General features: G+C 35.2%; 1 protein-coding gene across 1 annotated transcript in view; it reads right to left on the reverse strand.

The window, feature by feature from the left end:
• Window positions 1–22,363, reverse strand: part of LOC137649419 (GATA-binding factor 2-like) — a 277,304-nt gene extending 254,941 nt beyond the window's left edge. The window contains exons 1-2 of the mRNA XM_068382408.1: window positions 21,414–22,363; window positions 4,642–6,346 (exon numbers count right to left, since the gene is read on the reverse strand). Of these exons, the coding sequence (XP_068238509.1) occupies window positions 4,642–5,032 (391 nt within the window). The 5' untranslated portion in view covers window positions 5,033–6,346; window positions 21,414–22,363. The remainder of the gene's footprint in view (window positions 1–4,641; window positions 6,347–21,413) is intronic.
• Between the last annotated feature and the right edge of the window lie 2,233 nt (window positions 22,364–24,596).

Consider the following 24,596-nt stretch of genomic DNA (forward strand, 5'->3'; position numbering starts at 1 on the left):
CCTCTTGGTAAGGTTAAAAGAGACTGCTTAGCTATGGTAAGCAGTGCTTCTAGGAGGAGGACACTTCAAAAGCAAACCATTGTCTTCTAGTCTTGGGTATTGTCGTAGCCTCTGTACCATGGTCTTCCACCCTCTTGGGGTAGAGTTCCCAGACACACATCTTATTTCTCTTCCTCTTGTGTTTTTGAAGTTTTCGTAGGTTCAATATGAAAGATATATTTTAATGTTAATGTTCTTACAATGTTTTATATTAATTATTCATTACTTCTCTTGTAGTTTATTCATTACCTTTCTTCTTTGGGCTATTTTTCTTTGTTGGATTCCTTTGGCTTAAACCATTCTGCTTTTCCAACTAGGGTTGTAGCTTAGCAAATTATATATATATATATATATATATATATATATATATATATATATATATATATATATATAGTATATATCCGGTCACGCTTAGCTCTCCCCGTCCCTCGGGTAGGACCTAGAGGAAATAGTGATAATGGGATGCATGTGTGTGCATATATCTAAATATTAAGCTGTCATTTTTGACCTGGTCGCGCACACTAATGTTGAATAATACTCAAGAGAATTTTACCATTCCCAATAAAACAACTGCTTTGCAATCGCCCTTACTGTTCCTGGGTGTCTCCTCCCGTGCTCGTATCAAAGTTGTGTTAATATTTTCCTGTCGCCATATTTATCTGAGTGTTCATGAGGCGCTATCTCCGAAGGTATGTTAGCGTGTTTTCAACGATATGAGTTTATCGAAGAATTTCTTTGTCGGTTTCGTTTCAAGAAAGCAACAAAGCTTAGTCAGGGAAGTACAGTATGGTCTTGTATTCCAAGATATTGATTCCTTGAAAATATACACGAATCTTAAAGTACACACACACTCTCTCTCTCTCTCTCTCTCTCTCTCTCTCTCTCTCTCTCTCTCTCTCTCTCTCTCTCTCTCTCTCTCTCTCTCTCTCTCTGTATATATATATATATATATATACACACATATATATATATACATATATATATATACATATATATGGATATATATATATATACACACACACACACACCAATCCGGTTTTCATCAATTCTGGCTACTAAGAGTTTAGTAAGACAAAATCTTTCGTTAAAAAATGGTGCAATTCATCAAAGTTGACCATCCACTTGTTACATCATTACCTTCTCTGGCCTAACCTACTAAATATGGGAACACCCTCTCTCTCATATATATATATATATATATATATATATATATACATATATATATATATATATACATATATATATATATATATATATATATATGTATATATATATATATATATATGTATATATATACACATATATGTAAGTATATAGATATTTATACATATAGATAGATAGGTATTCAAACAGAAAGATTATTATATATATTTAGAAATAAATTGAATGATAAATAGATATATTTTTTTTTCTGGCTGCTATCCATATATTTTCTTACGAGGATATAAAGAAAAACCTCATATACTATTTGTTTGCCTAAAAATTGTTGATGGAGTTTCAGGATTACATAGCGTAATCTTATCTGATCCTTGATATTAGGGATTTATTATACCGAGCGCTCTTCAAATTTCGGGGCTGTGTGAACACCATTAACAATGGGGAGAAAAGTAAAGAATTCAGTTTTGAAATGTGGATTAATTTTAGAGTTTTTTATAAAAGAAACTTTATATATATTCGTCTACTCTTATTATATATATATATATATATATATATATATATATATATGTGTGTGTGTGTGTATATATATATATATATATATATATATATAAATATGTAATTTACCGAGGGTTATAGTGATAGTCCCTTTCCGAGTGGGGATACCTTTAACGTTGTGAAAGGGGTTGTGTATCGCCATACTCTGCAAAGCTGTACTTGTCAGGGTCACCCATACTAGCTTAATTTGCTGTTATCGATCAGACTAAAGTCTCTCACCATCACCACTCCTCACTGGCCAGTATGGTGATAGCAACTGTCCAAAACCCCGGCACGAATAAGGACATGTCTGAGGCCTTTGTCCTGTAGTGGATTATAAACGAATCTATTGGTTGTTATTGTTGTCGTTTGGTAATATTAGTGTAGGTAATGCATGGAAAGTCATGTCCTTGGGAATAGGCCTCTGAATATCACCAACTTTCAAAGAATGAAAGATTGATCCTTGCAAATCTTTGTTTTAAAACCATTTGTTTATATATGGTTTTGGTTTAGTGTTGCTAACCTACTGGCAAGGAATAATACCTGAAAATTATTCATTGCTTAAAAAGTAATAGCTGCATGTTAATTTCTTTTGTGAGTATTTTGGAACACCTTAAACCACTTTTTGATTCATTTTCCTTTCGCTCATGTTGAATGGCGATGCTGAACACAGGCTTTGAAAGAGAAAATAATGATGCTTCTTCATTTACTTTAATCTTTCAGTACATCATTTGTTACTGGAGATGTGTACCTGTTAGCAGGAAACTATACCAGCCTGTTAAGATAATATGATCTATCACAGGTGTTGTAATCATTTTGCATTTATCATCATTTGCCTCTTTCCTAAAATTTTGGGAAAACAATATCATGTCAATCTGCAATGAAATCTGCGCTAAGAAAGGAAAGTCCAATTTTTAAGATTAAAAACTATTATAGAGTTCAGAATTACATTGCTCAATTTTAGAATGAGAAGAATATTTATCATCAGTTGCTGTAATAGTATAGATATGGAGGTGATAATTACAGATGGTGATTACAGTGTTTCACCTATCGCAAAGATTAATCTCCTGTCTAAGTCAGTGGACTGTGACTTTAGTAAAATAATTCATGAAAAAAAAAATTACGTGAGATTAGAGACCAAATTTTCGTAGCGATGACTAAGAATAGTTTGGAAAGAAATAATTTGTTCTTTATGGGATCAGATAAGTTATCCGAAACAGTTAATTGAAATTTAAGTAACATTGGACTTTGAGATAAAAATGAAGAAAAAAAAATTCACTCCAATTCAATTTTCTTTTCAGTCGTAAGCTCTCTCTCTCTCTCTCTCTCTCTCTCTCTCTCTCTCTCTCTCTCTCTCTCTCTCTCTCTCTCTCTCTCTCATTTACGCGTTTCGATTATTCTACTTGGGGTGATGAATTAATAATGAATAGATTATTACAATTCTTTTCTGGAAAACTGACCTTTTTTCTTCGTTCTTGTTTCCCCAGGAAAGATATATCTATCTATCTATCTATCTATCTATCTATCTATCTATATATATATATATATGTGTGTGTGTGTGTATATATATATATATGTGAGTGTGTGTGTATGTGTATATATATGTATATATATATATATATATATATATATATATATATATATATATATATATATATAAAATTCTTGATCTTGTCTTATACCTGTTTTGTTATTCGAAGCGGCAGATGTAAATAGTATAGCTGAGTAAATTCTTAAGTACACTCAGGAAAATCCAACTAAATATCAATAATTTTTTTTTTCAGTCTAATATGAATCAATAAAATACCCTCTACAAAATAGTGAGAATAAAACCAATCGAACGCAATGTAAATGACTAATGATTAAGCTTTCGCTAGTAAGGGCTCTCCTTTTCACCTTCAAAGGAATGATAATGGCAGTCATAACCAGCATGGATTATTTCGATGCGTAAAAGTGAAACATTTCGTAGTTATAACTTACCTCAAGTGAAAATAGACAGTCAAGCTAAAAATATAGAAGAATGAGATACAGTAGTAAGATCCAAGTCTCTCTCTCTCTCTCTCTCTCTCTCTCTCTCTCTCTCTCTCTCTCTCTCTCTCTCTCCTGTCGGTGGTAACAGAAGAAAATATACAAAATAATGGAGCTGGGTATATTACCGAGATTTAGAGAAAAAAGGTGAAATATGTTTTTTTTTTTTTTCTAATATGATGTGTTGATATTTCTTTAAGGACTATATTTCGTTTGATTTGGATCATGACCATCGGCTTTGTTTCACCAGCTTGTTTAACAAAATATTCAGAGCTTGTACGTAAACATTTATTTGATTATCATAGAATTCATAAACGTGCATTTGGTGCCCATATAGCAGTGTAAATATTTTTGGATTGATAAATATTTGGTTCTTGAAATACCTGATATTGGACTAATACCTAAAATTGATTATGATGTCTATAACAGTGACTTGAAATTATGCCTGTCTAAATTACAGAGTGTGAAAACAAACAAGACTAAACAAACAAAACGACTAAAAGTTAGAAAGAACATTGTTTTGTGTATGTTTAACATTGCATTCATGGCTTGTTTTGAAGTTGTCTGAAATATGTTGAAGGATACTTTCTTATCTAAAGACAGATACTCAGAGAACAATAGATTTCGACACATTTTTACTTCGCATTGTGCATATGACATGTCAGTGGTTGCAATCATTCAAGTTTTGTCCGTATTTACAAATGCATCTCTTAGTGTTGTACGTCACGAGCACGTGCGCTTGTATGGAGAGAGAGAGAGAGAGAGAGAGAGAGAGAGAGAGAGAGAGAGAGAGAGAGAGAGAGAGAGAGAGAGAGAGAGAGAAAGTAAACTTCAAATCCTTCATATAGCATCATATAATAAAAATCCAAATGTCACACTAACCATGGGTGGAATGAGAATACTGCTGCAAAGAGTGTGCTGTGTTGGGGCTGTGGGCATGTGGATAATATCTCGCTCTGTGGTCCCTTCCGGTGGAATCTAAGGAGGTGAAGAACCTGTCCACTTCTGCTGGAGGGAGCAACGCCCCTTGTTGGTCTACCACGTGAGGATTTCCCATGACCTCACCTAGAGGTATGTGCGACTCTGTCTCCATATCGGAGGACATCCTGTGGGAGGGAGGGTGTTCGGCAGGTTCCTGGGCATCCAGACATGATCCGTTACTCCCTCCGACACAGGTGGACTCCACTTTCAGGAGTGGGGAAGGACATCCCTCTAGTCCAGAATGCGTTCCATGATCCTCTTCCGGGTACCAAGCGTGGCTGTCCTCTTCCATTTTGCTTTATTTCACAAAATAGTTAATGTATATCAATTATTTCACAGGCGATCACTATCAGCCTTTATAAAATCTCACAAAAGTTAATGAGTATATGAAAATCCTTCCAGCACTGATGTTCAACTTTATAATCATAGCTATGTCAAGTTTTTACTTTTTATTTCTCTAGAGAATGAAGGTTCCACTGTTATCTTTCTTACATGATTAGTTTCTAGCATCATTTGGCATTTCTCTGGTAATTTCTCTCATTATCACTTGGCATTATTTGGCATGTCTCTCATTCCCACTTAGCATCATTTTCCTAAACGAGAGAACTCTCCTAGGTTGATTTCATTCACTTATAATTTGAGTATGAAAAAATTCATCCACAGATGGCGCTTGTGTGTATCACATAAATTTCTCCCCTATCATATTATCTCGGCAGATCAGTGTTATATCTGAGATCATTAATCAATAGCTCTGCATCAACAAAGAACGACTTCGAGGTGACGTTTAATGTTCACGATGACAGCGTTCACAACGGATCATTTTTTCTCTCAGGTATTTTCTTTTCTTTCTTTCTTCGTTTATTCCACACTTTTTTCTCAATCCCTTTCTCCCTTTACCCCATCAACCACCATTTTGCATTATCTGTCCATCTTTGATGTCTGAAAGTCAGAATCTATATTGCAGCAGAAAACTTTCGAATCTCGACGGAACGTAACCATTATCATGTCACTTGATCTAGAACAAGGGAAAAAAGTAAGAAAAGAAAAAGAGACCATCAGGAGATAAGAGTGATTTTACAACCTTTATCTGGGGGAGAGTTAACCCTCAGATTTTCAACTATATTAGCATTTTTCTTATCAAATCATTTTATTAATGAAATTAATGGATTTCCACTGTTCTGTATTCTAAAGATTTTATTTCCTAACTTAATCACCACACACATTTATCATTGTATCATGTCTACTTTTTACTGACAAGCTTACATAATGGCAGAAAGTTCCAATTTATGTGTTTTTAATAGCATTGTTATCCAGGTGAATGGTATCATTAACGCATATTAAGTTGATATTTGCTTTATCACTTTCTTATATCGGCTCCCGCAACTTCCTTCATGTAGCAATGACTCGTATTCACGTGTTTTATTCATTCATTGGGATTTCTTCTGGCGTCATGTGAACCTTCAACAGAGACGGTGACCTCTTACAGCCACACCTGCAGCAATGGCCAGCGGGAAGGAAGAGGCCACGGTGCAATAGTCTGTGGACACGTTTCGGCGACGACAGGGGCGTGACCGTTACTCCTTATCTCCGTTATCATCGGCATTATCTGAAAGACAAAGATGCTGATGAGGTATAGCAGCTTCCCTCGACCCAATCTCTCTTCAATCTACCACCCTGGCGAAACCCCGTTACTATATGTGACGAAAACTTTTGAGTTACATTCTTAATGATATCCTTTAATTAGATAATCTCCAGTTATTCAACTCCGGTAGCCATTAAGATTAAGAGGGTGCGAAGCATAAAACAGTTTGAATTAAGGTATGAGTCATTATCGACGGATAGTTAGCAGATGCGTGTGTTTGTGTATGTGAGAGAGAGAGAGAGAGAGAGAGAGAGAGAGAGAGAGAGAGAGAGAGAGAGAGAGATTAAAAAAAAACTTTCGAGTGAATGGAGTATTAAATCATGGGATGAGTTCCTGAGGAAAGTAATTTTTTTTTTTTTTACTGTAATTTACTCCTGGCTTGAATGTATAATAAAACGGACTTGCTACCATTGTTTCCTACATTTTTTTTTACCGCTTTTTGGTCATTAATCATTTTGGCAAAAGAATTCTAATGGTGGGCGGTGGTGGTATAATAATATATTCCGAGTGTGTCATATTGTTAGTACTTTTTTGTGGCCTGTGCATGAAAACTTGTACAACTGGATAAGAAATGATAAAGTTATTAAGGGAAAATGTAACTTAGGAGATGGAGCAATGAATGATAATTTTGGTGGTGTAAAAGGGGAAAAGGGTTTATTCGTCAAGGTATGGAAGAGTCCATAGAACCGATGAATGTTGGTAAGAGGTAAAGCAAGGAAAATGGTAGGATGGTATGGTGCCCATGGAAGCTGAAACTAGATTGGAAGGTATGAAGAAACTGTTGAGCCTTCTCTTTTTATGGCAGTAAAGTTGAACGTAAATACAAGAAAAAAAGATTAAAACGATCGAGATGAATTTTATGCTTAGAATATGTAACATAAGAAGAATTGAAACGGCGATGAATTTTCTGGTGCTGTGAAGTATTAGAAAAATTTAGTGTAAAGGAAAGAATAGATCAAAGCATTTTGAGATTATTTAGTCCCGTGCAAAATTAGAAAAATTCATAGGTGGGTTAAAAGTCTGCATTATTTGGAAGTGACAGGGTGAAGTGAAAGGTCTAAAAGTGTTGGGTTGATGAGGTGAAACAGGAATTGAAAGGTGAGGTTCGATCCTCTATTGCTAAACTGTCCGAGTAAAAGCTAGAAGGGACCAATGTTTTGGAAAATTTTTAAGACCCTGATTTAATCACGTTTCATCAGTTGAAGTTTGCATTTGGCAATGATTGGTGTGTTTTTCTCGTCTTAATTCATCATGCCTCCGTTAGAGGAAACTACTAACTACAGGAAAGATGTTTGGGTTATGGTAGAATACTACTAGCTGTCCAGTAGTTGAGGTGCTTCCCTTACTAGCGAGTGGTACTGGGTTTGATTTCGCCAAAAATTTGTCTGCTGGCTTAAACAATACATTACGTGCTAAGTACTTATTTTTTAAACAACTTATCATTGAATACGTGTTGTGGACCAATAGGGTAACAATTAAACAAACCAATCCTACTTGTATGTATCTATACTAAATCAAGAGGAATTGTTGAACTTTAAAAAAAAGAAAGAAGTTGTAGTCGTAGAGGTAATTTGTTTGCACAGATATGTGACGTAATATATGAAAAGGGAGCAATGTGGATATACAAAGGAGTAAAAAAAAATGTTAGAACAAGTGTTGAATAGAACAGTTTCTTGGGATGGTCCGGTCATTTGGAAAGAATGGGGGATTACAGTATGACGAAAGACTGAATTATTCGAAAGTGGGGGGGGGGGGAGAAAACTACTAGAGAATGTTGTATAGATGCCGCGGCTAAAATTGGGGAAGACAAATGGTTTTGATTTATAAGATGTATGGAACATTCTTTTTTTCTGAAATTGAAAATATTGTAAAGTATTCCAAGAATTGGGTTGCACTTCAGCAGGATGAATCACAGCAGTATAAGGCAGATCAATTGATAACGGTGCATGTATTAAAGAAACCGTTTTGTCACAATAAAAACTGAAGCCAAGTTAAGGAGGTGGGTACTAGAATTGATTATGATTATGGTATTGATTTTAGTATTGTTAATCATTAGGCCCTTGTTGTCAAACTCAAACAGTTGGAGTAGGTGGCTTTCTTCTTAGCAGCATAATTGGATTTTTAAGTAATATATTGTAAAGACTTATAGTTGATACGCACCATAGTCGGGTATAGTGAGTATAGGAATGTGATATCTGGTGTTCCTTAGGGTAGGTTTCTTGACCCATTACTTCTCATACACATGATATGGGGTTTGGCCTAGAAAACAAGCTCATTGCATGTGCAGATGATGCTACTCTCTTTGCTTCAATTCTATCTTCTGAATGTAGATCTATTATTGCTAAATCTCTTAATAGAGATCTAGCTGAAATTAATGGCTGGTGCAAGTTATGGGACATGAAGTTGAACCCTAACAAGAATAGGTCCTGGACAGTGGCTAATCAAGATCCACATATCTCCATTGATAATGTTTCTTTAACTATATGTAAGACCATTAAAACTATAGTTGTGATTCTTGATTGCAAATTTACTTATGAGAAACACATTCGGTTCTGTCTTCTTCAGTTGCACAAAACATTAGCTTATTGAGAAATTCCTTTAAGAATTTGGTGGTCAATTATTCTGAAGCAATGTTTTAATTCTTTCATTCTATTTTATTTCGAATATTATACTTTTTCCCGGTGCTTGGCTGCTGACTCTCATCCTAATTTGTTTTACAACAACTTGTCGTCTATTAAATTTGTTATTCCTAATCGGGATATTAATCTCTGCCACCGTTGCTCATTTATTTCTTTATGCATGGTGCATAAGATTTTTCATGATTTTGACCATCCTTTGCATTTATATCTTCCTAGACTGTACCATCCTGTACGTAGTACTAGGTATGTAGTTGATTCTGTCTTGCCTTCTCCATCATAAGGCTCACTACTACACAGTATTCTAGAAGTTTTGATCCAGTTGTGACCAGATTGTAGAATGATCTACCAAATCAGACAGTTAAATCAGTAGAAATTCAGAAGTTCAATTTTGCAACGCATGTTTTCATGCTGGAAAGGCTGATATAAGTCTCTCTTCATAGTTTATATATGACAGATCTATTTTAACATTGTTACTGATTTTACGATAATTCATGTTCTGTATTCATTACTTCTCATATAATTTATTTATTTCATTATTTCCTTTCCTCACGGGTGGGGGCTGGTGATATTTTTTCCTGTTGCAGATCTTCGTCTTATAACACCCTGCTTTTCCAACTAGGGTTGTAGCTTAGCTAATAATATTAACAATAGTAATAAGGAAAGGATATTAGTATAATTTCGGAAAGGAATTGGGGAAAATGTATTCTGCTTAGACCTAAATAAAAAAACCTTTGTTTGAGAAATAAGAGAGAGTTAGAAAGGAACCAAGACCGTTAGAGGATGCAGTAATGCAGCGAAGTTTGAATATCGCTAACCTGTTATGATGGCTTTCATAGATTTTTTTTTTTTTTCGATAAAGCCATTACAAAAATGCATGGGTAGATTCTGAGAAGTTTTTGGCCAATTAATACAGTAAAATGCTCATTTCAAATAAGGATAGCACACCAAAGTAGCAATTCTGCTGAATGTAGATTGTCAGCTATTTTCTTACTTCAATGAGAATATTGGCGTAAAGTAAGTATTTATTGTTTTGTTATATCCACTAACAGTTGTAGAGAATAGAAACGGAATTGAATGGGATGATGGTTACTTGCTTTTAGATCGTGATAATGCGGGTACAAGATTTGCAAACATTTATCAACGGACTGAAGCAAATGGCAAATGTTGTTACTCTTGAAGACAAGTGTGCTAAATCAAGTGCGAAGATGAAATGATAGTGATAGATCCACATTTAAGTTTTTTGGTTCATATACTAAATATCATAGATCTCTTGAAACAAATTTGCTAAAAGTATCCATAAAAAAGTGTGGAAATCAATTAGATTCAGATTGAATACTGAAATATATTCAAATTCTCTATGAGATCAGGTCTAATCTATGGAAATAATGGCGAAGATATGTTCTTCGATAACAAATCAGTCTTTTACAACGTAAATAAGAACTATGTTAAAGATTCGTATCGACTGGGATCATCTGCCTGAGAAAGTCAGAAAGGGATATTTGGAGGAATCTGGTGGAGGCGTCTTAGGTGTGTTGGCTTTGGGAACTTTCGTTGGTATTAGTTATTTAATTAATTTCTAAGTAAGTTATTGATTGAGAATGTACATGATAAGTGTACTATTCGGAGTCAACAATTATCAAATATTTTATATCTTCTTTTCTTCAAGTCTTAAACTCTGAAGGGAATGAAGGAAATATATTAATAAATTTATATTTATGGTATAGAGACTTGACAACTCCACTGTCCATCTTTGAAAGTTGTAATCAAGTAATGGCTTATATTTCACCAAGTATATTGGAAGTTAAATGGCAGGACAGGATTAGAAATGAAACAATAAGAGAGATTACCCGAGTGCCGTATGTGGATGAAATCATGGTGAGGGGTTGATGGAGAGGGTTTGGGCATGCTCTTTGCACTCCCCAAGAGAGATTAGTCCAACAAGCATTCAACTGGACTCCACAAGGCACTAGAAGAGTTGGAATACCCAGGCCTACATGGCTGAGGATTATAAAGCATGAAGTAGGAGATGATGATTGCAAAAGTATTGATTTAGAGACTCAAGATAGAGATGACTGGAGAAATCTAACCGAGGCCCTTTGCGTCAATAAGCGTCCTTCCCGACTTCTTTTACAATCTCCAGGGACCCAGGGACCCATTCTGTTATTTCTAATGTCCATCTATTATATGTCATTCTCATTGTATGTCCTGCCTATGTCCATATCTTTTTCTTACATAGTGTTAGAATATCCTTCATTTAGTTTTCTCTCATATCAATGTTGCGTTTTTTTTTTTTTTGTCTCTTTTTGTTATTCCATCATTATTCTTTACAAGGGTCTTTAATTTGTAACTAGCTTATGTTCTAAGGCTTTAGTAAGGCTCCAAGTTTCTAATGCATAAGTTAATACTGATAGGACCATCTGATTAAATACTTTTCTTTTTAGAGAAAGGAACATTTTACTTTATGTAATCTCATTTTGAGGCCCTTCCGTCAGTAGGTGTAGGAGGAGATGATGATGACGAATCTCATTTTATTTAACAAAAGCTTTCCATTCCATCTTTATCCTTCTATTAACTTCAGTCTCATGTCCTGGGGAACCACTTAGTTTCTTCCTAACAATCGCTAGAGGTTCGTCCATAACCTTTTATTTGCTGTATCTCTGCATTTCACTGAACACTGTATTAGTTTTACTCATATTGATTTCCAGTCCTACATTTCATCTTATGCGCACGCACACACAAACACGCACACACACACACACATATATATATATATATATATATATATATATATATATATATATATATACATATGCATATATATATGCATATATATATATATATATATATATATGTATGCATATATATGTGTGTGTGTATGTGTGTATACACATTTTCGTCTTTCAGATAGTCTGCCTCCTGATCAGGATTTTCCTCAAAATTCCTCGAAAATAGCTCCTATAAATGTATAATTTTTCTTTCACTCCCAACTCTTGCTTCAACTAGTGCAATTAACTAACTGTCTAGTATTTAATTTCTAGCAATAAAGATATTGATATTCTATGGGAACATGCATATATCACCCAGTCCTTGCTGGAAAAAGAACACCCTGTCCATTCACTAGTCTATCGTACTGACGTATCCTATAAATCTGGTTTGTACGCCACTTTTTTTTTTTTTCTTTTTTTTTTTTTTTTTTTTTTTTTTGCCACCCCCTCAAACATTGACAACCCTAAAAGTAGATATGCTTTTTGTATATGTGTTTAAACTAAATTGTTAACCAGCCTAGCGTGACAAATTCCTGTCTTCTAACTATTTAATGACTGACTCCCCATACACCAAAGAGGATATTGTGTTTGTAATTCTCAGCATTATAGAGATTACCATTTCCTTGAAATGAAGAAGCCCGTATTACATCAGGCGGCATTTCCTCTCGGTGCATTTACAGCTCATTACTAGGTCTTCCTTGCTTTGCCTTGAGACCCGCCGGGGGTGTTATCGTATTAAGCATTTGGTGCTTCATAAATACGACAGGTATGTGCAGTGCAGTTGCCTGGTGCTATGGAATCTGTATTCGTCAATTGTGCTGAGGTAATGGTCACACATATAAATGTTTAGTAAAAGCTTCTGTTGTGGATTGAAATTGAGACCAAAATTAAATTGTTCAAAACATTACAAGAGTAAACCTTTTATCCTCATGAATGGTAGAGGCAAGGGACAGTGACATTGCCCTATCAAGCAGGACAATGCCCTAGAGACTGACCATATATACATATGATCAGCGCCCAAGCCTCTTCTCCACCCAAGCTATGATAAGGAGGGCCAGGCAATGGCTGCTGATGATTTAGCAGATAGGTACCCCCAAAGCCCTCATCCTTAGCTCACAAGAATGATGAGGTTGCATCGATCAAAGGAACTAACGAGTTTGGGCTGGACTCGAACCCCAGTCTGGCATTCAGCAGTCAGGGACGTTACTACATAGGCCACCACAACCCGTAGAATTAACTTACTAGTTAAGTAAATGGTCATTTTCATTCGGTGTTACTCAGGTCATATATTTGGTTTAGATGCAAATCGTTGCATTTCAAGTCTAAACAGTTTATTAGTGATATCAGTTGATCCCCTCAAGTTCCAGTGTTTGGCGTTGAGCTTAAATCCCATATTTCATTCCATTCCATTAATGTACAGTAAATGAGTGCAGAATACAAAATATCTAAGAAGAAATTTTCAATCATTAGCATTGCCGAATGAAATGTCTGTCGGCATTGAATTAAAAATTTCATGTTATATTTTACGACGACTCTTTATATCTTATATCTTTTAGTTTAAATGAGTTATGATAACTCTTATTATAATAATCCATTGTTATAGTAGTTAGGGTTCATTAAAAAGATGCCCATCATGTTTGCACAATTTGGCAAGATAGCTTGCGAACTGGCAGAAAGACCTTTTAACTAGTTACTATAATGCTCAAAGACATCTGCAAAATCACGATCTAATAATATAGACATCAGGCGTATCATGATATTAAGAAGTAACAAATTTTATTAGTCTCTCATCAGTATACACGCTACAAAAATAAAGGAATAATTCCCATGTAGTTAGACACCAAACTAACATTTAAAACCGAATCATTCGGATAGTCATAACGCCCTTGGTAAAGGTATCTTCGTCCCCAGCTGGTAGATGGTAAGCTTGACCCAACTTGAAAAAACAGAAACCAGACGGCTTTTTTTTTTTTTTTTAAGTGTAACACACTAGCATCCAGTAGGTCCTGAGTATCCAATATGTTTTGGGTCACATGTGTGCAAAGTACAGTATTACAATTACAACAAAGGCAGCTGCTGTAAATCACATCTCGGTGATATCTTTGCTAATCCCAAGATGTATTAACCAAGCAGGTTGATATATGTGCTTTGTCAAAACACTTTTGAACCCTTGAGTCTATGGTTAATGATGCTTAACGATGGTGATGACACCGTTGATGACAACGATGGCATTTGGGTCATTAGTGTTGCTGATCCCGTCTTCTAGTATTGTTGTGATTATGATAATATCTTTAGTCTTTCGGATGTCAAATTTTAGATGATTAAAGAGACAGTCTCTTTCGTCACAAGAAGAGAGAGAGAGAGAGAGAGAGAGAGAGAGAGAGAGAGAGAGAGAGATATTTATTTTAGATAACTTTTCATTCTGAGATCACACGGTTCTAAAGAAAAGGAAAGTTACCGTGAAGTGAAATTAAATGAGTAATTTTGCTTTTGTTAATGTCCTTTGTCTTTCCCTCATATGCTATATGAACACACACACATGTGTATATATATATATATATATATATATATATATATATATATATATATATATATATATATATATATTTATATAGATAATTTTCATCATCATCATCAACCATAACTAGTCCACTGCCGGACATAACCTTGCACTCCCGTCTGTTTATGGTCCTTTGCCAATCTATACCTGTAAATTGTCTTAGTTCGTCAATCTATTGCCTTCTCTTCCTGCCCCTGCTTCTTTTACAATCTCTAAAGACCAATTCAGTTATTCTTAATGTTCATCTATCAATTGTCCTTTTCATTTAATGTCCTGCTCATATCCATTTCTTTTATCTTACAAGTTATAATATCCTCTACTTTAGTTTCCTCTCATATCCATGTTATTCTTTTTCTGTCTTTTAGTGTTATTCCCATCATTATACCTTCTATAGGTCCTTGAGTTGGTAGTAGCTTATGTTCTAAGGCTTTAGTAAGATTCCTAGTTTCCGATGCACGAGTTAATACTAGGGAAAGCGACATTTTACTTTTCATAATCTCATTTAGTTTACCAAAAGTTCTTCATCCCATGCTTATGCTTTTTTCATTATCGGTCGCATGTCCTGGGGAAATACTTACTGTGCATGCTCTAATTACATATATTCAATTACAATCTCTAATGGTTCGTCCATAACTCTTATTTGTTGTCTCTGCATATTCATGAACATATTTTAGTTTTACTCCTATTAATTTTCAGTCCTACATTTCTTTTTTTTATTCAAATCTTCTATTATGTTTTCGCAATTCGTCTCTGGATTCACTAAACAGAACTATGTAATCTGCAAATATTAAGTTGTTGATGTATTCCCCATTAAAATTAATTCCTAGTTTCCCAATCTAAATACTTAAAAACTTCTAGGCACGTTGTGAATAATTGAAGAGAGATTGGGTCTCCCTGCCTAACTCATTTCTCAATTGAGATTTTTTCACTCTCTTATGTAGTTTTTGGATTGTTATACTTACCGTATAGATATCTTCAAGTGGGCTAACTACACAGATATGGTCAGCTGTTGAATATCAGCTTGCAAATTCTGCCTGCTCTCTTGTTTGACTAAAGTCTAGCTGTCTTTCTATTCGGCCTATATGATCTTTGTAAATATTTTATATAATACTGAGATTAAACTTATTGGGTGGTAATTTTTCAGATTTAGCGAACACTTTGTGTAAAGTTCAGAGTTTTTTCTTGCATACTTTTAAATCTCCTCCAGCTATTATTAAATCAATTGTTATGCCATCTCCTCCTGTTGTTACTGTATATATATATATATATATATATATATATATATATATATATATATATATATATTTATATATATATTATATATATATGTATATATATATATATATATATATATATATATATATATATATATATATATATGAAATAACATTTACGCGATGGGACTCTTATATGTTAAGCACATCTAAACTTTTAATTCCGATACAGAAGTGACTTTTGACTTATACTCAGCTGTTACTTCCCTATCAAAATCTAAATGCATATGTTCTAATCCTAGCCAGGGTAAATAGACTTATCTTATATGATTCCCTTCAAGTATAATATTTTCAAAGGTCAAGTGAATTGAATCTTAAAAGATTCTTATAACTTGGTTCAAAGTAAGAGCTCCTTTGTATGTTCGTGGCAAAATCTCTCTCTCTCTCTCTCTCTCTATCTCTCTCTCTCTCTCTCTCTCTCTCTCTCTATATATATATATATATATATATATATATATATATATATATATATGTATGTATGTATGTGTGTATGTATATTTATATATATGGATATGTTTATACAGTATATATATATATATATATATATATATATATATATATTGCTTCCTTGAGTAGTGCATTATGGAAATTTTCTTGGTCACAACTGCCAGAGGTAAAAATTCTTGCCGAAGAATGAATGGTTAATACCATTTGAAATCACCATGTTAAAGAGGAGATTGGTACAGCACTTAGACAAAGTTCATCTCTAATAAATCACTCTCAGGCCTACCTAGCTACAAGTGAGTACAAGCATCTGCTGAGGTCAAGAAGAAGGGTGTGAGGATAGAAACCACATCCCTACAAATATTCTGAAAGAACACCAGGTGGCCAACCCGCTCCAAACGGTGTACTAAAAAAAAATAACTGCACGCATGCACCCACACTAATATATTTACTCTATATATATATATATATATATATGTATATATATATATATATATATATATATATATATATATACAGTATATATATATATACAGTATATATATAATATATATATATATAATTATGTATTATGCGTGTGTCGGTGTTCACATATGGAGGTCATTGTACTATCTGGTTTATTTCAAAAGATTCCTAGGGATGTGATTTTCCTCACGCCTCAATTATTTACGTCAGCAGATGCTGGTTCCCCTTGCAGCTATGTGGGCTTGTGAGTGATTATTGGGAGAAAATTTAATCCCAACAAAAGTGAGCCTAGCAACTGTACTACTTTTCCCTTTAAAGCAATACGTCCAAAAAGTATCAATCACTTTCAGTGAAAGGAACTGGACTTGTTTCGATTACCTCTTTGTAAAGACAGATAAACAAAATTACAAACATAATGTGCCAATCTGACACCAGAAATATAACAGTTCAAATCGAGGCCATCTGCCCAGTGTCAAGTCTATTTATTTATTTTTCCATGTCTTGGGACTTTAAAGTCGGCGAGAACCAGAGATTTCCTAATAAAGAGAGAGGGCTATCAGTGACTTCTTTTTAGGATGAGCGGACCTTCAGAATCACCATGATGGGCGATTACGAGGTTGTCTTGAGCCTGTGTCATAGAATAATAGGTCCAGCAACCGGTTTCTCTATAAAAGGATTCTACACATTAATAGAGTTACGCCTCCCCCACACACACTAAACACTACGGGAAGGTAAACCACGATTCATTGGTCAGGACTCAAGGCAGAATTGGAGTTAATAGTTTTGCTTGGGAACATTTGCCAATTTTGCCCTTACGTATTTCGATGAAGAGGAGCAAGAACGGTAAAGGCTGGTCACCGTATGAAGGGACTCGTTTGCCGGAAGTTTCCAATGGAGCATAATGACTCCATTATGTCGTCTTCAAAGCGTGAACACTATAATATGGTGCACGATTATTTAAATATAGATTAAAACACTAGCAATTACACAGAATATGAAAGAATAAGTTATGCATTTATAACAAAAAAGAAACCTTAAAGATATATGGCTAAACCTTTGTTAACAACTTTAACACTTGAAGGCAATTGTCCTTCAGGAACCTATATTTTCTATAATATTTGAGTGTCAACCGAACCAAGGTGTATTGCAACAATATAGATTTCAGTGGTAGATTAATTTCTCTCTCTCTCTCTCTCTCTCTCTCTCTCTCTCTCTCTCTCTCTCTCTCTCTCTCTCACATGTATATCAAGTATATCTTTATGTATGTATGTGTGTATCTATTTATATATGTATATATATACATATATATAATACTGTGTATATATATATATATATATATATATATATATATATATATACTGTATACTATTTGCTAAGCTACAATCCTAGTTGTAAAAGCAGGATACTATAAGCTAAAGGGCTCCAACAGGGAAAATAGCCCAGTGAGGAAACGAAATAAGGAAATAAACAAAAAGAGAAGTTTAAGAACAATACCAATTTTAGATAAAATAAATCTTTCATATATAAACTATAAAAACTTCAAAATAACAAAAGGAAGAAAAATAATATAGAATAGGGTGCCCGATTGTACTTCAAGCAAGTGACCTCTAACCCAAGAGAGTGGAAGGCCATGGCACAGAGGCTATGGCACTACCCAAGACTAGAGAACAATGGTTTGATTTTGGAGTGTTCTTCCCCTAGAAGAGTTGCTTATAACTAAAGAGTCTCTTCTACCCTTAAAAAGAGGAAAGCAGCCACTAAACAATCACAGTCCAGTAGTTAACCTCCTGAGAGAAGAATTGTTTGGTAATTTAAGGGTTGTCAAGTGTGTGTGTGTGTATATATATATATATATATATATATATATATATATATATATATATATCGTATATACAGTATATGTATATATATATATATATTGTGTATATATATATATATATATTGTGTATATATATATATATATATATGTGTGTGTGTGTGTGTGTGTATGTGTGTGTGGAGACATAAATATGTGTGTGTATGTATATTTGTAGACTCATATGCACTTCCAGCAGATATATATTATTGTTATGCCTGGTTTCGTTTTTTGTTATTTTCCCAATTATTTATAAACCATATCGGTACAAGCCATAACCTAGATATCGGAATTAAATAAAAAAGCTCTTCCACTTTGGTTGGATTTGAGTGCGCCCACGTATGTAAGACTGGTGTGCTATTTAAACATAAGGGGCCATTATAACTATGATATACAGTACGCGAATATAGATGAAAGTTACCCGTAGAATGTATATGTATGTTTCAGACTAAAAAACAATGACGATAACATACCTCTAAGAAAACGAGGATTAGTTATTTCTGTTTTTGGTAAAACATGTCTCAACCCGACAGAAATATTTATTTGATTTGGAGGAAACTTATTGTTCGTGGTCGAGTAGACATTTTAAATGGGGGCTTCACATTTATCATCCTGCGTGGGTTTGAAACCACCGGGACGGTACATGTGTATAGGGGGGTGGTACATTATTAATTCGACTTGCTATTAAAACTGTGTGCAATCAGTGTGAGGAAATCGAGAAGTCACGAGATCAATATTATCATCACAAAATTGGTGGCATAACTACTGGAAATTCTCAAAGAAAAAGGGGTCGGGTTACTAATAAATTACAGAGCTCTAAGTGAGTAAGGAAGATGAAAGAAAAAGAAACAAAAAAGGTACCTACCATATCAAATGCATATCGAGAGAGAGAGAGAGAGAGAGAGAGAGAGAGAGAGAGATTTAAGATTTGATTTTTGAATGAAGGAGACATTCCGAATGAATAGTTTTCTATCAGCCTGTGTTTATTTGTTTATAAATGCCTCATTAGCGGTAGAGGCAAGGGACAGGAAAGTGACCCCGAGATCAATGTCCTCCCTATAGGCTACACATAATGAATGATCAGCAACCAAGGCCTCTCTCCCCCCAACCTAGGACTAGGGAAGGCCAGGCAGTGACTCAGCAGGTAGGCCTTCAGGTTCCCCTAATCCCCACTCGGAAATTTCAAATATTTCTCCCTTACTTTGCTAGCAGTTGTATTGCAATACAGTCTTGACTAACCACCACATAATCTGCATGAGCTAACGGATGCAAAATACGGCTTTCAAGTAACGGGCATCGACCCCTCTGTCCACGCCAGTTTTCAAATCCTGGACTTTTCTTGTTAGTAGTTGGAACTATAGGGAGTAATTTGAGATTTATTTTTACTGGGCGTATCTATGAAGGGGAGAGAGAGAGAGAGAGAGAGAGAGAGAGAGAGAGAGAGAGAGAGAGAGAGAGAGAGAGAGAGAGTTGTAGGTAGTGAACACTTCATTGGTCGTAATGCGTAATGCTGTGGTTGACGGCAACTGTACCTCTTATATATATATATATATATATATATATATATATATATATACATATATATATATATATATATATATATATATATATGTGTGTGTGTGTGTGTGTGTGTGTGTATGTTATTGGTAAACTCAAATTCTGTTTGTTTTACTCAGGGTCGATTGCCAGTATTACGCGTTAATAATTGTCATTTGACTTTCAGATTCAGGGGGGTAAATATTCATTAAACTCTCTCTCCTCTCTCTCTCTCTCTCTCTCTCTCTCTCTCTCTCTCTCTCTCTCTCTCTCTCTCTCACGGGCGCGTGCGCGTGCAGTAAAAACCTAAGGTATTAAAAATCTTTGAAACCAACACATTATTATTTCTACATAAAGGAAAACATAAACAATGAAGGCACTTACGAATGACTACGATAAAGGGACATTTCGTAGCATTATTATTACTTTCAGAGAGAGAGAGAGAGAGAGAGAGAGAGAGAGAGAGAGAGAGAGAGCATACTTTGAGATTTGTATACAATCAAGATATATATATATATATATATATATATATATATATATATATATATATATATATATATATACATATATATATACATATATATATATACATACAGTGTATATATATATATAATATATATATATATATATATACATACAGTGTATATGTGTATATATATATATATATATATATATATATATATATATATATATATATATATATATATATATATATATATAATGTTTCTTCTGTCATACAGCATATGTGGAAAATACAAAATATTGTAATTCCTTGCACTCATAACATAGATACTATGAAATTATCATCGTGATATGAATTCTAATTTGCAGAAATACATTTGAAACGTATTGACAGGAATTAAAAAGAACTTCATTCACAATGTTAATTTCATTGAATATTCTGGAATCAAATCTATCAATTGGATATTATCGAAATTTTTATGTTAGTGTAAATATTGTAATTCATTTTCTTATGAAGTTATGGCTTTGGAAATCACAGGTTACTGGGTGGTCACCACTCACCAGAGTCTATAAATTTGAAATAATAGTTATTATTATTGTAGATGATTATCGCTTTACGTTTTGTTACCACTTTTTTCATTATTACCGCAATGCACAACTGGAACACAAAGGAGTGACAGTAATGATCACCATTCTTAGTCATCATTTTAGATTCATTATCGAAACGAACAGTTGTAACATACTAAAGACAATTAGGAGAAAACTGTACTGAACATGTGATACATATCAGTAGATATTTTAACGTAAAAATGTGTTCGTTGTAACGATCATTATTGATACTCTCTATTTTAACATAACTTTAGTGATTGTATGTTTATTGAAAAGTGAAATTCTGTAGGTTAATGTGAGAGAGAGAGAGAGAGAGAGAGAGAGAGAGAGAGAGAGAGAGAGAGAGTCATTCTGCTAATTTTTTTCCTTTTGTGCCATTTCTTGGTTTCATTCTGACAAGTGTTGAGAAACTTCAGTCTTACCATGACGTGAGATGGTATCTAGTGGGAGTTTGTCATGATTTTCCTGGCTCTGTCGTCTTTGGTCGGTACTTTCGTGTCACTATCTTCTCTCTACATTCATCACTTTGCACTGTCCGACACCGCTTGACCCGTACTGATTTACCGTCAGGGTCCTTCCTTCAGCTATTACGAATATTTTGCCACGCTATTCGTAAGTGCTCGTGCGCGAGTCGACGCCAAAGAAACTTCAATCTTATGGCTGCCCGCCTCACGGTTTGTTTACCTTTGCTGTGCGTTTGTTCTGTCCGTATGCCACGGGGGAAGGTGCGTGGGTGTGGGGGTGGGGGAGGAGGTAGGGGCTATTTGCCTTGGGGAATGGGGGAGAATGGCATATTGGGGGTGGGGGCAGAGTGGCACTTCACCTACAGAGTCTCCAAAATTCACCTGCTGCAGGAGGGTCACACACACGTCCAACGGACAACGCTCACCGAACTTCCACGGAAATCTCATCGACTATAAGAGAACACTGAAATATCGTAGCTCCAAAGCACGCAATTTACGACGCACAAAAATGTCACTTGGAGTCTCAATAGAGAACTCTCCGAATGCTGAGGAGGACATCAAAATACGCGTAGATACACGAACGCAACTGCGGCGTCAGGACCTTTATTACAGGTTCGTCCTGCTGCCATTAGCACTGTGCTCCTCGTGTCTATAGACAGCCATACTGGCTATATAGCGGGTGAGTTTGTTTTGTTTGGAAATAATGAGAGAGAGAGAGGAGGTTATCACAGCGTGGAGATGGTAGATAACCTTCTTTCTGATAACGCTATCTTCACCATCCCATCGAGACCACACCAGCTCCGCCTAGTGGCAGTAGCGGGAACCATACATGTGTCATCCTGTCTCCCTCTTTCTCTCTTCTCTGTCTCTTGCTCTTTCTCTCCTCTTCGGTCTGCTGTCTCCCGCTGAGGGAAGACTTGCTATATTCGCCGCGTCCGTCCTCGACTGTTATTTTGAATGAGTCACCTTTCATTCGAACTTCAGGTAAATGTTAAGGATAACATGCAATCGTTATGGGCATCATTAGAATCAGGAGGAATTAACAGTGGTCGGGCTTTATGCTTTATTGCATTTTTATTTTTCTTCTGCGTTGCTTGTTTCCCATTCTCGCTTTCGTGCACACCGGACTCCCGCCCATGTGTCGGCTCCGCCCACCGATGATAAGATCTGTGATTGGCGGGCCTGGCAGGGGGTGGACCAAGCATGCGCCCGGAACAGCCAATCGCTGGGCGAGTTGCGACGAGATGCGAGCGATAAGGACACAAGCACACTGCAATTAGAAATAACAATTTGATAAAGTAGCGCTCATCATTTTCACATTGCTTCATCTTGCTTTGATAGATAACCTGCAACATTGCATGGAGTCATCGTTGCATCTAGATGAAGGCGATGACCGAAACCTAGCGAGAAAAAACGGCACTGAGCGAGAAACTCGTCGGCCCTCTGATTGTATCTCGACCCAAACTGTTCAGCCCCAGGAGACGAACATGCAAATTGGCAAGCTAAAGAAAGTACATATGTTGAGCCGATCGGGACAGTTTGCCAGCGAATGTTTTGTACGTATTTTAGAAGCCTTCAACATCGATTAATTCACGCGGTATTTTTGCTAGGTTTCTTCCTTATCCTCTCACCCCTCCCCCCTTCTCTCTCTCTCTCTCTCTCTCTCTCTCTCTCTCCTCTCTCTCTCTCTAGATGCACTGTTAAGCGCTTATTGCTTGCGCATCTTGTTTTAAGCCGTGCTTTTTTTATTATATTAAAAATGGGACGCTTTCATTAATGAGAGTGATAGCAATCAGATACACTCTCCTCTCTCTCTCTCTCTCTCTCTCTCTCTCTCTCTCTCTCTCCAGTATTACTAATGGCATGCTGTCCAGCAGTTAAATGTATAAAGGGGATGGCCGGACCTCGGGTTTAACGTACTCGTTCAATGCCATAAATTAGTGGCATTCTTCAGAGAAGCAGCTGGCTCCAATCGCCCTCTCTTGACAAACGTATTTGTGGCTTTATTGTAATGAGAAATATGATGATAATGTTATAATTATTTTCATTGCATAGTCTTGCGCAAAGTACACTGTTTAATCCTGCTTGTAATGAGATTAAGGAGAGAGAGAGAGAGAGAGAGAGAGAGAGAGAGAGAGAGAAAATTCGTAATGACAACGAGAAAAACCAATTGTTTAATAATATTTATTTCAGGCAAAAAGGTATGTTAGTGCGACGAATTTTGTCTACGAAAATACAGGCAATGAAATCTAGTTCATTTCTCTCTAAGATGGTAATAACATTTGTAAAGTAGTAAACTACACTTTACATAAATTCGAGAGTACATTTGTATTTGATTGTAACTTTAAAAAGGAAAGTTCATAGGCTACAGATATTATAAATTTCTTAATGAGTATTAAGGTCATTATAATAAGGGATAGTAAAATACGACTATATTGTATTGATATTTAGAATAACAAGTTTACTAATGACAGAAATATACTCTCTTCTATGGGAAAAATCACTATTAGTACCAAGGAAGTTATCTAGCATATTCTTTACTCATTTAACATAGGCCTATAGAAAACTTCCAGAATCTTTATTTAGTGATATGTGATATGAGCAGATGAACAGTAAAGTTTGATATTCCATTTCATCTTAACGCTTTTTATTATTCGAAAGACCAGATTTTCTCTATCAAGATAACTCGACTAAGCTTAATCTCGAAAAAAAGACACAACTAAGATAAAGATAACAGTGGATATTCCTTCTTGATAAAAGGAAAGACATAAGAATCAGTATCAGCGATAGAAATTTCCTGTTAAATTAAATCGTGCTGATAAACTTTAATATGGTAACGGTCCACTAGGCTTACAATGGAAGAAGAGGCTGCGATTTCTAATTGTGATATATTTATTCTCTCTCTCTCTCTCTCTCTCTCTCTCTCTCTCTCTCTCTCTCTCTCTCTCTCTCTCAATTTTGAAATGAATAGGGTCCCAATATTGCGGAAACGAGAATGAAGCGGTGTAGAATTTGTAGATACTATTTATGGACCAGCTAATGCTGTGGAAGTTTTCTTCATTGAGTTCAGGATTAATTAGTCAGTCAAAGGTGTTTTTTAGTATTATAATATATATATATATATATATATGTGTATATATA

The sequence above is a fragment of the Palaemon carinicauda genome, chromosome 1, assembly GCF_036898095.1.
Source record: "Palaemon carinicauda isolate YSFRI2023 chromosome 1, ASM3689809v2, whole genome shotgun sequence".
Classification (NCBI taxonomy): Eukaryota; Metazoa; Arthropoda; class Malacostraca; order Decapoda; family Palaemonidae; genus Palaemon; species Palaemon carinicauda.